This window comes from Mycteria americana, chromosome 11 (genome assembly GCF_035582795.1).
Source record: "Mycteria americana isolate JAX WOST 10 ecotype Jacksonville Zoo and Gardens chromosome 11, USCA_MyAme_1.0, whole genome shotgun sequence".
Taxonomy (NCBI): Eukaryota; Metazoa; Chordata; class Aves; order Ciconiiformes; family Ciconiidae; genus Mycteria; species Mycteria americana.
The window spans coordinates 2782459-2797729 of NC_134375.1; the positions used below are offsets into that span (position 1 = coordinate 2782459).

Genomic DNA, 15271 nt, shown 5'->3' on the forward strand with positions numbered 1-15271 from the left:
TACATGATATCAGTCTGACTTTTTTTTTTATTTAATGCTTGTAGCTTGTTTAGTTTTCTGGTTTAATATTTATTTTTCTGAGTTATTTTTGAGCTGATACTGTAAGTGAAATTGAAATAAGATTGTTCTATTTGCAGTCTTTTATGGCTTTCTGGTTAGTAGTTCCTTTAAATCTTTCAATGCTGCCAGACTACACATTTTCAGTGAATATCCCTCAGACAACTGTAATAGAATTTATACAATTATCTGTTGTATTCCTCATTTAATAGACCTATAAGTTTAATACAGATTCCTTAGTGAAGTTATAAAGGATATGTCATATGGACGTACCATGCTTTAGAGCAGGGAAAATAAATTTCTAGATGTCTGAATAGTCACTGTACGTCTGTCTCAAGTTTTTCTGTATTCTCCAGAAAACTGAACCAAAATGATGTCCATACAGACTTGATATTTTTTTTCTTTGGCTTTGCACAGTATGCGCAGAGCAGATCTCTATACCATTCATTGACCTCTGCATTTTTCTGTTGTGACAAAATTTAGTGATAATAAAGAGCCAATTACAGCAAGTAATATTTTTCACTTATAGATTATAAGTTATTGCTGCATGGTCTGTTTCAAACAAATGAACTGCTTTAAATGTGGTTGCTTTTTCTTTTTTTTCCCCTCAATCAATAGCATGTGGATCCTGCAGAAGTCAGATTGCTTATTTTGGAAAACATCCTTTTAAATCCAGCATATGACATTTATCTTCTGGTAGGAACATCAATTCAGTACAGAGTTCAGAAAATAAGGCAAGGGAAGATTACAGGTTTGTCCTGGTTTTTTGGGTTTTGGTGGTTTTGGTTGTTCCCCCCGCCTTTTTAGCTGCTGAGAAATTTTTAATTGTGTTTAAACTGCATTGTTAATACTGTTTTCCTAAACTACATGATGATATAGCTGTTCAGTTTTTTCTCTCAAAAAAATTGTGTCTATAAAGGATATACTCTTGCAGATTTGTCACGGACGTGAAGGTAAGGGTAACAGAATAGGAGCTAACACTGTCGTTTCAGATGTACTCATTTATTTCACATTGACTAAGAAACTGTGTCTGACTTTCTTAGTTAAATCAAATTTAGACTAGCAATTTTTCTAACAGAAAATGCTTCTTGACAAATGGATTTGCTCCACTTCTATAAGTGTGGCTTTATGTCCATTTAAAGATGTGGAAATTTTTAACTGCATCTGTTGCTCACAAAGAGCCTGTGCTGGTAATGACTTTTTTCTCCTTTCTCTCTCTCTCTCTCTCTTAAGAAACTGGATAAGAAATGTTTTACCGGGCTAGTAAACTAGGGTCACTACATCAGCTAGTAGTGCAGAATGGAGCAGCAGAAATTGTCAGTAACTCGTAGAAAGTAATTTGACAACTTTTGAAGCTGGGAATTAATTGGATGTTAGGTCTAAACAGTGGGATTATAGTAGTTAGAAATTGCAGCTTCAAAGAAATTAAAGTTAGGCAAGAAGCTCATTTTTTGTGTCTATTGATATAATCGTAGAAATGCTATTACTACAAGACATTTAAAATACTGATTTAATGTGTGCACTAGGCATCAATAAAAATTAATCAGCAATAATTAGCATCCAAACACTGACACATTTGCTTTTATTGTTTCATATGTTGTCTTGTTTTATGTACAGAATTAATGATGCCGTCTGATCAGTATGAACTGCAGCTACAGAACAACGTACTTGGTCCTGAGGGAGATCTGTCTTGGGCAGTTGCCAAGTTGGACCAGGCAACATCAGTTGTAACTGCATTGCAGCAGGGACAAACTAACCTCATACTTGGGCACAAGAGTATCCTTCCTAGGTGATGCTTTTCCATCCAGATCTTCATGGCAGGAGACAAACTTTCCAGCCTTTGCAGCACAAAAATATAAAATTGTCCATATTTGTACCAGTAGTCTTGAAAATCAGGAGCACCTGATGGAGCCATAGAAAGCAGCACTGCTGTGAACTCAGTCTCAACAGAGCTGCCTGATGCCTTGAAATGTTCTAAGAAATTAGGTTGGCAAAAGATCAATTAAATCATGTCTGTTCCCCTCAGTCAATGTGGAAATGTTATGGGGCTTTATTTAATTTTTATATTTAGAGCATTCTATTCTCTAGTGGGATCTCTCTGAAATGCTCACTGTCTTTCAGGATAGTGGGGATTACATTTATTTTCAGTGTACAATTAGCTTTAAATATCCAAAGAGGCACAAGGAGCCCCAGGAACAAGCTGATCTTTACTTGACTTTTGTCAAAACTTTTCTGTTCCTTTACTGAGACTTCAGGTATTCGCATGCAAGGGGTTTCCAGACTACCGAACAGCACTATCTATGTTGTAAATCCTGGGTATTTAGGTTGGTATTGGCTGCAATTTTCCTGATTGCTTAATATGATTTCTTGCCGTGTTTTTGTGTTGGTGTTCTGTGTGTATATACATGCTTCCGTTTCTCTTATTACTTTTCACAGAAAAGTAATTTTGTTCATAAAAGTACCTCAATGTGAAATAGGTTTATTAGTAAATATTTATTTATTTTCTTTCATGTCTATATTCAGCAACAATGAAGGTGCATCTTCAGAGTGCGGGCACCAGAAGCAAAATGCTTATATCCATTACGTAAAGAGGCCGTTGATTTGTGCTGTTCAATATTTCCTGTTTTGTAGGATTTACAGTTCATCCAGGTGACAGATGGGTCCTAGAAACAGGCAGACTTTATGAAATTACAATTGAAGTGTATGATAAATCGAGCAATAAGGTGTATTTATCTGATGTAAGTGAAATGTCGATATACTCCTGAGTGTCTGTCTCCTAGATCCTGGCTTTCTTTGAAATTAGTTGAGCAGTTTCTTATTTACATAGAGTTAGGACACTTCAAAGGATGTTGTTTCTTGCCTTTTCCTTTTTTCCCTTTATATTGTTGTTTTGGCTTTTTTTAAATAAAGCCCTCTGGGTAATTCATGTGAAAGTGCCCATTGGAGTCTAAGTGCTGTAGAAAAAACTAGAAGAAGTTGGACAATGTACTTCAAACATGTAGCATAGGCATTGCACTGGAAATTGCAAACCGGTGTAACTGCTGGAGAGCAGTGCTAAGTACTTCAGTACTTCATCTCATCAATCCCCCTCAAATATAATATCGTCACGTCTAGAGGCAATCTTTCCCATTAAAGAATGGGGTGTAAGGTAGGCTTATAACACTCTTGGGGAGCTACCGGTTTCCTTTCCCTTGATTATGGCAAAAGCTTAGATGATTAGCTAGCGTTAAAACACTTCACTGGTAGTTAAATAAGATGAATTCTAGGTACTAGGTACCAAATAAACGTTGCTCTTAAAAAAAAAAAAAATACAGAAAACAAGATTTAAATAGTTAATTTGCAAGCAGAAAAATGTTATTAAATTATTGCTTTTCAGAATATTGAGTTTCTGTGAGTGTTACTTTATTTGCACTTATTTGCTTCCTGAGATATAGATCTGAGTTTCAGCTAGATCTCAGAAGAAATGTGCTATTGGGGCAGTATATTTGCATGTTCTTCCCCTTTTCAGTTTAAGAGTGACAAAATTAACAAATTATTGTGAAATATGAATTATTTAGTGGTATAAATATTGGTACTTTTCATGTTAAATTACATGTCGCTGATAATTTAAAAAAGTAAATATTTTCTCTGCAGTTAATGGTGTGTCTAAAAGATATAATATTGTTGAAAGACTGAAACTTTCATAGTTTAAAAGTTCTTATTCAGTTTCAGATAAGTTTCTTTGAACAATTGTTTTCTCATTGATTTGTTGCTAATATGTTTATGGCTGTCTGTACAGGATTAATGTCAGTTACCTGTGGCAATATCTATTTAATGTTCTGATTTTAGAATATCAGAATTAATACAAAGCTGTCCAAAGAATATTTTGAGGTGCTGAAGTCATCTCTGAATGGATCATATCATTATGTGAAAGCAATAAAGAAGGGTCAGACCATTATTGATGCTGCGCTGACGTCAGTAGTAGATCAGGTATGTTTTTATAAAAACTCTTCTGCTTTACTAGTAGGCCTGAAAATGATTTACTTGTGCAGTAGTGACTTAATAGTGACATAGTAAAAGGAAACCAAAGAATTACATGGGTCTAAGCTGTCTTTGTTTAAACAGATTAAGAACCAAATTCTAAAATCCTTACTTCAGGAAAACTGTCAATTAAGTCAGCAGAGGATTTGCTTAAATAAAGACTGTGGGATTTTGCTACCGAGAGTGTGGCAAACACCTGTTAAACTGGTGGTGCACAGCACTGATTTTTTTTTTCATGGCAGATACTTATGTGGGCACATATTGTATCCTTGTGCTGGTGCAAAGGTCCTCTCACATTCTCTGAGTGAATTTTACAATTTATTGTGGTAGGATCATCAGTGTCATACCCTGGCCTTGTTCTGCATTCAGTTACATTTGGAAAGGTTTCTGTCATTTGGTAAGTGATGTTAAATGCTGGAATGAAAATCTGCCAAATGTATCAGCCTGCAAATTTCTTCGAATTAATATTCATTAACTTTCTGCTAGTTGGGCAGGCTGCTGAATGTATGGCTAACTAGGGCACGTGGTGTGAAAGTGATTTGCTTTTGCTTGAAACTGGGAAAAATTCAACACTTCAATGCATTTGCTGTGAAATCGTTTTAGTGATTCCTTGAGTAGAATTTAGTAGATCCTTGTATATGATAAGCCAAGCTCGTTCTCTGTGTCAGAGAGGTATTCTTGGATGAAATATCAACTGCGAGCTGTTAAAAGTTTTCTTTCAGAACTCCAGTAAGAAACAGTATGTTGTGCCAGAGGGTTATGGCATTATGATTACAGCGAAGTTGTAAAGGCCAGTATTTTGGGATGGATTGAGGAATGGGTCTTTTAGGCTGAGTTTTGTCTTCACCTGCTGCAGAGTAGAATGAGCAAAGAGTAGATGCAGGTGTGGAATTCTCCGGATAAGGTCTCAAAAACTAGGAAGGAGTAGTGAAAGAGTGTATTTCTTATTGCTGTTTGCCTTTTAAATTAATGTGGGCACCTGTATCTCCATAGTAATATTACTCATTTAATACAATAGCACACTTTGCTGCGATGAGCTGACTATTTGCTCACAAGTAACACTGTTCGTAGGTGACCCTAAGTAGTTGCTTTCCTTTCTCTCTGAGATGTTCTCAACAACTTGTCTGTATGTAAGGACTAAACATCATTCCTAGGAAGTACTGTGCTGTCATTATAATACTGTGCTGTTGCTTTTCGTAGGATGGAGGTGTTCATACGTTACCAGTTCCAGTGCGAAACCAGCAAGATGTTGAAATATATGTTCCCATAGTTCTTTCACCCAGCATCTTGACGTTTCCTTGGCAGCCAAAAGCAGGGGTCTACCAGTACACCATACAGGTATGCCAAAGAAGTATCTAAATGCAGGAAGTATTGCTCAAGCAGGCACAGTAAGGCCTGTAACCACTTAAATAGAGTTGACCTTGGATACTTCAGGCACAGTGATATCCAAAACTTTATTTGGAGGAATTTTGTTGGATATTAGTTGCAGGAATTAATGTGTAGTTAGTTAAAAAAAAGTACAGAAAAACCCAACAAAAATAAAAATCCCACCGACTTTTACCTCTTGTCTTTCGTTCACTTCCTCTCTCCCTCACATATGCACCATACACATACGCACAGAGTGGTTTGAAATTACAGAAAACATCCTAGATACAAAGCTTAATAGCAATAATTTGAGGCTGCGATTTACTGTAAAGAGGTGGAAGTATGGGAGTATGAATCGGAGTGTGAGGTGACTGCAAAAAGGGCATGACAAGATCAATGAGCAGCGCCCTATCAACCTTCAACATCAGTATCCTTTACTCCCCCCACATCTCATGCTTCTAATAAAAAGTTATAGGGAGGCAAAGGCCACAGTTTCATTTACAGTATGCCCTCCTAAAGGGACTTTTTTCTTGGATTTCTTACGTGTGTCTTTGCTCCCGTGCTGCCAATCCTTCCATACATTTCAAGAAGCAAATGGCTTGTCTTCCAGCATCCAGAGTGTAGTCTAATGGGAGAAAAGAACATTGTGCTTCCGCAGCCTGGACTCTCACCCCAGTACAGTGACACCTAGATCCTGCACTCTAGTGTTTCATACGCAGTTCCTACCTCTCCCTTTTAGCATGAAGTAGTACTGAGTTTTGGGTCTGTCTTCAGGTAAACAGTATACAAAAAGAGGCAGGGGGACACATGGTGTCTCAAGTAAACAAATCAATCTCGTAGGGATAAAATTGCATTCTCTACTGTAAATCTGAAGTTAACGCCATTGAGTTTAGCACTGTCATCTGTACTTTTAATTTCTGTGGGATTAGTTTGGTTTAGTTCATGCTATACCCAACCACACCAGCAGAGTGTGGTAAAAATTCTTAGTACAAACATGCATTTTCAGTACTTCATCGTAACTTCTGCTAGAGTTTTCCCAGTAAGGGAAAGTGAATGTGGTTTTCTGTTTCCCACCTCTTTTACAGTTCTATTCTTGTCTTGCCTTGTCTTGCATATATCATCAAATACCTCACTAGAGAACATTCCTTCGTGTTACTCCAATAATCTGCATCAGTATTCTTACTTTACTGTGATTTTTTTTATTAAAAACATAAAAACTTTTCTTCTCCCAACATTAAAATTTGCATTTACTGAAATTGAGAACATTTTTCCAATCTGCTCATTCAACAATACTAGTGGTTGTTTACAATAGCACTCAGCTTGACTGTTGTTCCTGCCTGTAGATTAGTGTTTACCTCCTACTCGATAGTTTTTGAGTCAAGCTATTTTAAATTGGTGAATACACTTTTTCTGAAAATAAGTTGAAAGGGATTTTTGGATCTCACCAAATTCTGTTTATAACTAAAGTAACTCCTGCCAGATGGTATTGGAATGACTTTTAAGTTTTACTTCATCAGCTGTCTGTTTTTTTGTTGGTTGTTTTGTTCATATTTGTACTAATAAGATGGCTACTGTTGCAAGTAAAAAAGGGAAGAGGAAAAAAAAAGGATGTTTCCTTCCTTCCTTCTTTCCTTCATGCATTAGAGAAGTGAAGTGCCATCTTTGTGAAGTTAAGTACATGAAGGTTACTTTTTTCCTCCTAGTGAGGGCATCACTGGCCCTGGTAGCAGCTTGTGGAGTGAAGTTCAGGTAACAGGCTGTGGATAATGATGAGACTGAAATAGAAGCTGGTTTACCCTTTCTCTCCTCAGTGCAAACTGACTGCTAGAGAGAAAAATGTAGTCATGCATCTGCTTTGTATGGCAACGGGATGTGACTCCATAGAATTATTAAGAATTGGGTATTTCTATTTTATGTTTTCTGTTCGTTTCCCTGTTTTAATTGAAAATATCTTTACAAAACATTCCGAACTTTTACATTCTTTAAACGTTTCTTGCCACATCCCATGCATCTCCGTCTGTCACACACCATTACCTATTTATCCATTTGTCCAGTGCTCTTTCTGTAATCAGGTAGTGCACGTGCTCATAGGAGGGAAAAAGGGAAATGACTGTCCTTTTGGGTTTTTTTTTTTAATTTTTTATTTTATTTCCCCTAGTAAAAGTTATTAGCTAAGCTCCTACATAATTTAGATTTGTTTATTTTCCACACTGTCCTTCTAGACAAGACTTATCATCTTGTTCATTTTTACTTTAATTATGAAACAGGTTAGAGCAAATGCTGAGGAAGTTAAAGAAATTAAAACAATACACATAAACAAGGAATTGCTCTGATGTTCACCATTGTTTTACTCTGATGGAACTTTGAAATTTATTTTGGAGTGTGAAAGTTCGTTTCTTTTTGGTTTTTTTTTAATAACTTGCTTTAAAACTTGCATTATTCTCAGTATACCTTTCTGCACGGTATTTGTCTCAACAGAGACAAATAATAGCTTCCGGTAGCTCACAATAATGATGTTTAAAACCTATACATTTTACAGCATTGTAATGAATATGTTTCTTCAGTAACTTGTATTACACATTTAGGAGGACAATACTCTGCTTGTGTTGGCAAAATGTTTTTTGGCCCTTCACTTTATAAAATATGAACCTGCAGCAGATATTACCCTGTCCTGGCTGCCAAGTGCTCATAGAGTGGGTATAATAGTTTGTCTCTATTGCTGTGGACCATAATATCAAGTAACTAGTTCTCACCCTACTGTAGAATAATTCCACTGACTTAAGCTCTTCTAATCGTGAAACAACCCTTCAAGAGCTGGGAGCTCTAGCAAAAGGGTGGGTTTTTCTTTTTTGTTGATTTGGCGTTTTTTATGGGCATCTGCATGATAAACCTGAGCTTGTAAGTTTGGCAGTTACTGACTCCTTCCTTGAAAAGCCATTGTGGGCGTATAGCCTGTACATTTCGCAGACCCTCACAGTGCTTGTGGCAAGAGCGGGCGGTTTCCATGTGTGCCTATTGCTCATTCCATGACTCATCAATTGCTGGAGCAGCATGTTTGTTGAATGGCTGCAGGTAGACGTGCTGATTTTCAGCATAAAAATAAAGAAGTAATGCCAAGAAGAGAGTGACTTCTTTTTCTTTTTCTTTTTTCCCCTCTTGCCTCATTCCCTCCCTGCCTCCCACCTTCTTTTCTCTTCCCTTTAGATCCCTTAACAATTCCCACTGAAAGAAACTAGTAGGTACAGAGTGTCAGGTTAGCAGCTCTGAGACCCAAAATCAGCACTTTGGCTGTCAGCAACAGAGAAACAGTGGGAGTTTTTAGAAGTACGATAATCCCATGTGCTAGGCTCTGGTATGCCGATTTGTGAAATGCTCTGCTGACTCTAAGCACTATCAATCACTGGGAGTTGTGAGCATCAGACTTCTGCAGCTGGGAGAGAGAGATTTGGGTTAGCAGCACTGGTGGGCACATAGGATATTTGCATGAAGAAAGCTGAAATTAAAACTAATGAAGGGTAGTAATCGTCTCATCTCTTACTTCACCTTGCTTATTTGAAAGTTCTGAGGTGTTATTTTATTTGTATTTCCTCAATAACATTGTCATTGCTCAGTGTGTCCCTGGTTTTCATGCAAGGTATTCAAAGGCTTGACAGCTAAGAAATGTGAGAACCATATACTTATATTTGAAAGATTTTCTCTCTGTATTCTAGGCTCATGGTGGAAGTGGAAATTTCAGCTGGTCCTCTTCTAACCAGGCAGTTGCTACAGTGACAGTCAAAGGAGTAATGACAACTGGAAGTGATATTGGCGTCAGTGTAATTCAGGCAATTGATGTTCAAAATCCGTTGCATTATGGAGAAATGAAGGTAAAACTCTTTATTTTCCCTGGTCACTCTTGAATATGGCTTTTGGAGATTGTGAAGCAGCTGAGAACGCCGTAGGAATTCCCCTTTCCAAAATGTTCCCAAGAGGTTTCCCTGCCTACCCTGTGGCAGGTTAAGTGATCGGTTTCAGAGTTTGTGCTTCTGGGGATTCAAGCTCTCTCTACGGCATTAACTTCACTCCCATTTTTGCCCCTTCCTAATTTCCTTGGCAAGTCTTTTTCCTTGTTGAAAGTTTTGAGTCTGTCATGGTTTAACCCCAGCCGGCAACTAAGCACCGCACAGCCGCTTGCTCACTCCCTCCCGGTGGGATGGGGGAGAGCATCAGAAGAGTAAAAGTGAGAAAACTCATGGGTTGAGATAAAGACAGTTTAATAGGGAAAGCAAAAGCTGCGCATGCAAGCAAAGCAAAACAAAGAATTCCTTCACTCCTTGCCGTGGGCAGGCAGGTGTTCAGCCATCTCCAGGAAAGCAGGGCTCCATCACACGTAACAGTGACTTGGGAAGACAAACGCCATCACTCTGAATGTTCCCCCCTTCCTTCTTCTTCCCCAGTTTTATATGCTGAGCATGATGTCATATGGTATGGAATAGCCCTTTGCTCAGTTTGGATCAACTGTCCTGGCTGTGTCCCCTCCCAGCTTCTTCTGCACCTGGCAGAGCATGGGAAGCCGAAAAGTCCTTGACTAGTACAGCAACAACTAAAACATCTCTGTGTCATCAACACTGTTTTCAGCACAAATCCAAAACATAGCCCCATGCTAGCCACTATAAAGAAAATTAACTCTTATCTCAGCTGAAACCAGGACAGAGTCCAAGAATGAAACAGTAATTTACTACTGGCCTAGCCATCTAAGCAGATTAAGCCAAATTAAAAATGCATTCTGCAGGGTAAGAGCGGTGGGTATTTTCCCTCAGTATAAAAGGATGACAGATACCATCAAGATGTGCAAGGAAATTCCTGCCTGGTGAAGAGGCTGAAATGAATACAGAGCCACATAACGAATCTAGATACCAAAGCTGGCCAAGAAAAAAAATAATCTTTTAGGAAAATTAGGAGAAAATGGGAATGAAAAATATACCTCCCAAGAGGGATTTAGCAGTCTCCGTGCAAATCATATCCTATTCGTAGGATTTGGTCAGGGTGATCACTGGGTGGTATGGGTGGTATGGAGTGATGAAAATACCGGAACAGGATGTACGTAATGGCCCCACAGGAAAGAGTGTGCAAAGATAGGTGAAGAAGCTGCTCTGGTTAACACTGTAAATCTACATTCTTAAATATTTTTCTCTAGAATGTTATTGATTTGGAAATACCTCCTTGTGTCCTTTAGACACAAATAATTTTCCTTAATAAAACTGTGTCAGTGCTTGCTCTCTTTGTCAAGCTGTTAAGAACTGCCAGACCTGTAACATGATAGAATCGAAACTAAAAGTAAACACTACTCTGGTGTATATTCGCTACTGTGAAGTAGTACTACTCTAGTACCTTCACAAATTCAGGCATTTTAATCTATGCTTTAACTCTGTGCCTTTTTCAAAGAGCTAAGCGTTGGAATGGAAACCTGACAGAAGAGGAAACTTGCTCGTGACCTCAGAAAAACTAAGAGATAGTGTACTGAGCACGTGTGACTAATCTGGGATCCAGAGGCTGTGTTTGTCTAACTGCATGGTCATAAATGAAATAGGTTTGTTTATGCCAAGCGGATGCTATTGAGGCTGGCAAACAACCTCCATCTGGCTACGGCTTTTTAAAGGTGATGGTCTTTGTTTCTGAGGGAGCATAGAAGTTGATTTAGGAAGCACGTCTTGCAAGCTCTGGGGCAGTGCACCTTCCTTCCAGGATACATGCCTGTCATTTAGCAACTGGTGGGGAACAAGCTGATTGCATCAAATATATGTACATTAGCTATACAAAATACCTCATAACTTTTAAGTATTCCCATGTGCAGCACTGCTGTAATTGCTGCACTGCACTTCTGTTGCACCAAAGTCCCTTTTGACAAAAGTGTTAAAAAATGTGTTTGGTCAAGACTTCCACGTTGTTTTTTTTTGGTTTGGTTTGGGTTTTTTTGTTTTGTTTTTCTTTCCAGTATCTGTGTTTTGGGAAAGGTATTTCTAACCAAATTTTACTTGGAACAACTGCATCTACTAATGCTGGGTTTTTTGAGGGGCAAATTAGCTTGGGTTTTGTGCTCAGATTATTGATGTATATTCTACAAAATGGATTTGAGAGATATGAAACTTCATGCTTAAAATAACAACTTAAATGCTTAAAATAATGACACAATACAGACTTGCTCTGAAATTATTTTCTGGACAAACCAGGATGCTGCTTTTTTAGCAGTGTGACAGTTTACCAGCAGGAGATACAGGAATGAAGATTTTTCAGTTAAAACTTCTTATCCTCAAACATAAGGCAAAGCCTGAAGACAAGAAAAAATACTTCTCTCCATGTGAGCTTTCAGAGCAGTGTATTGCACAATCTGAATAGGTTATTTTTGAATGCCTTTGTTCTTGTGTTAGGAGTTGCATTCTTTGTCGAGTAACTCTGAAGAGTTCTATTTCCTGACCTCCGTGAGCAAATTTTAGGAATAGTTAACTACGTTCCACAAGGATTATAGTTTTAACTCTGTACCGTATGGTTCAATATTCTGTCCTGAAGCCATTTGCAGATGGTTAGGAAGTTCAGATATCACAAATGAAAAGCTTTGATTATAGCGATTGTTACGAAATACACAGTCAGTCTGTGATGGATTCTTTAATGGAAAAAGTAGCAAATCAGAATAACAAATAATACAGTTAAGGCTTGTTCATCAACATACCTATGTTCATCAACAGCTGTAATAGCATGGAAGATCTATTTCTGCTGGACTTATTTCTGAAGTAAACCTTTTGATTTCAAAAGTATCTCTCGCATAAAGATTACTTGTTGAAGGAGAAGGTTTTTAGGTTAGGCAGTAGATAGTTGTTCATTTATTTTAGATTACTGACATATTACTGGGGGGAGATGTTGAGGCCTTGATACCTTTAAAATGTTTTGCCAACAGAAATGCAAGAAAGAAAGAAAGAAAAAAAAAAAGCTATTGAGGAAATGTTTGGGTTATTAGTTCCCTTAACTTCTACATACCTGCTGCTGTGAGTGATGGAGGCTGGGGAGCCTACTATGGTGCTGACTGTGTCAGGTCTAGCTCAAATATTTATGCTGTGAAAGTCAAGGTTGGGTACTAAATCTGTCCCAGTTGGTGATAGTACCTCCGGGAGATACCGCACAACTTAGTCCACACTTTAAAATCAACAAAGCAGAAGAGAGAATTATAGAAGTAGCAGTAAAAGGATCACCAAGCTAATGTGAACTTGGACTGTTATGGGAAAAGAGCACTAAAATAGTAGCAAGCTTTTGCTGGGCCTTTCTGATACCTTTCTGCAGCAGGTAAACCCAAAAGCAATGTTGAATCTGAGAAGAATTGTTTCCAGCCATCAGAGGGAAGTCAGCAGCTGGGAGGAGTATACGAGAGGGCTAATTAAAATAAGGAGAGCATATTGAAGTCTATTTTTCTTTTTTCTTTCTTTTTTTTTTCCTGGTACCTTTTTGTGGGGTTGTGTTTGTACATCTCTGTCCTGTGTTTCTTTCCTCCTTCAGGTGTACGTGACTGAACCTAGTGGGATGGAGTTCACACCATGTCAAGTTGAAGCACGTGTTGGCCAAATGTTGGAGCTGCCCCTGAGAATTAATGGCCTAACAAATGTTGAAACGGGCGAGACAGTCCCACTGAGCGACTGCTCACACTTTGATCTAGTTGTGGAAGTAGAAAACCGTGGTGTGTTCAGGCCACTTCAAGGTGATTTGACCCCCTACCTGTTTTGAAAGTTAGATTAAGATGTTACCAAGTCACATGTCTCTCTTAAATCACTGTTTCAATTGCCGTGTACAGTATTCCCACAGAGGTGCTTAACTTCAGAGGTGGGGATCAGAGTAGTTTTATTTTGAGGATGTATTTACTTTTTTAGGCAGAACTTCCCTTTGATATTTTTGATGTTTCGGTGGACGCTGAAAGCATTTTGGCAACTATTTTATTGGATAACATGTAGTCTCCCCTCTGTGTCTCTACTGATTTAGTATTTTTAACATGGTTCTGTAACAAAGCTGATGGGTTTTCTCATAAGAGGGGCAAGTATATTGTCTTTTGAGGTAGCACTGGAAGACTTACAAGAACACTAAGATTAATAACTGCTTTGCCTGAATTATCCGGCAGTACTTTCAGTTCTGTAAAGACACTGTTCATTGATTGCTCACAAGGAACTAAGACAATCAGCTGCTTAAATTTTGCCAAAGCTCTGTCATTGTTAAGCTCATTGCTTTAAGAAATGCCTCTTGTCAGGTTTATTAAGAGTATGGAGCATGCATGTTATTTTTAAAGATTGCCATTAATGTAGCTGGGCTAAGTGGATGCTGAGCAGCGTGCTTGTTCCTGTGTCTACTGAATTCAGTATGTTATTCAGATGTACCATTCATTTTTTCCAAGTGTCTCTTGTATGGAAGCTCTTTCCTGTGCTGTTGAGCCAGTAAAACCAGTCTGCATTGTACCATCTGTTTGCCTGAGAGGCAGCTATTTTAAATGTCAGTATGTAGTATGCTGTTGTACTGTTTGTTTCAAAAAAAGAAAAAATAGACCCCTCCCAAACCCCAGAATGTCCTCTAAGTAAGCAGAGAAATTTCATGAAAATACCTTGCTTTCAGCTAGATAAATGATGTATTGCCTACAGTTCAAGTTATTCTGTGCAGGAAAGCTTGTCTAAGCAGTGTGACTTATTTGTGCTTAATTATGAGCCAGTTTCATTTTAGAACAGCAAGATGAAAATATTCAGTAAGAGATAGAAGTTATATTAGTTTGTACCAGAGTAAAGACTTATGTCCTGTTTAGGACAGTGTGAAAATAAAGAAGTTTGAGAGACATGGATACTTTGGTAAGTGTTGGGTTTGAGATGAAAGACAGTAGTGGACATTTTTACCCATTTGGTTGAAGACATGTCTACTTTATTCTGGTGGAAATGCTTTTGTTGAGAAAAGCTGTGTTGAACTTGCATTAGGATGCCTGGGCGTTTCTCTCCAAATATGTATTCATATATTTTTAATTTATGTGACAGGAAGGCTTAAGCCAACTGCTGATTTTTGTAGTGGAGTCAGAGTGAAAGCTGAAACTCAAGGATACACAACACTTGTTGTTAGTTACACCCATGGTCATGTCCACCTCAGTGCTAGCATCACCATTGCTGCTTATCTACCATTAAAAGTAAGTCTGTTTTTGCTGTTCCTAAAGCAATCCATCACTTAAAATGCCTTTAAATGACAAATAGCAAGTTGATATTATGTAATGGGTATGTTTAAAAAAAATGAGGTGGGTGTTTGATTCACAGGAAAAATTTTATGGACTGTTTTGGGGAATCGTGTTTTAACCCTTTCTCTGTACAGTGTATATATAGTAGAGTTTGCCTACGTGGACGTTGCAAGCCAACTATAGAGGAGTGAGCAGTGTGATGGCAAACTAACAGATTGTTGCAACTTCTGAAGTGGAAAGTGAATTTGATATGCTTCCCCATTCTTCAGACTTTTGGCAAAGGAGTCACAATTGCTGTCATCTGAAGAAATATGCAGGACAGTAATAGGAGTCAACCCTCATCCAAATGAGAATGTATATCTTATTTTGCACAGCACACCTGAATTAGTAAATTACTTTTTGGCAGACTCTAGATGGATGGAAAATTATGTGAGACTCAAATCGTTTGTTTCTTGACTGTCCATTTTAACTGATTAACAATTGGCTTAATAAGGTAATAAGGGGGCAGTCACAATTCTGTGTCCATAATGGGAAATGGAAGTAGACCTAGCTTATGATTCCTGCTTTCATAGTACATAAACTGATTTTTGCAAGAAGGCAAAGCTGGCT

The 15271-nt window shown here is 38.0% G+C and overlaps 1 protein-coding gene across 1 annotated transcript in view; it reads left to right on the forward strand.

Moving 5' to 3' along the window:
• The window catches only part of NUP210 (nucleoporin 210), a 69669-nt gene that overhangs the window by 17949 nt on the left and 36449 nt on the right, over window positions 1–15271 (forward strand). Inside the window, exons 6-14 of the mRNA XM_075514018.1 lie at window positions 676–808; window positions 1675–1833; window positions 2313–2381; window positions 2689–2795; window positions 3886–4026; window positions 5278–5415; window positions 9153–9308; window positions 12967–13165; window positions 14472–14617. Coding sequence (XP_075370133.1) covers window positions 676–808; window positions 1675–1833; window positions 2313–2381; window positions 2689–2795; window positions 3886–4026; window positions 5278–5415; window positions 9153–9308; window positions 12967–13165; window positions 14472–14617 — 1248 coding nt within the window. The remainder of the gene's footprint in view (window positions 1–675; window positions 809–1674; window positions 1834–2312; window positions 2382–2688; window positions 2796–3885; window positions 4027–5277; window positions 5416–9152; window positions 9309–12966; window positions 13166–14471; window positions 14618–15271) is intronic.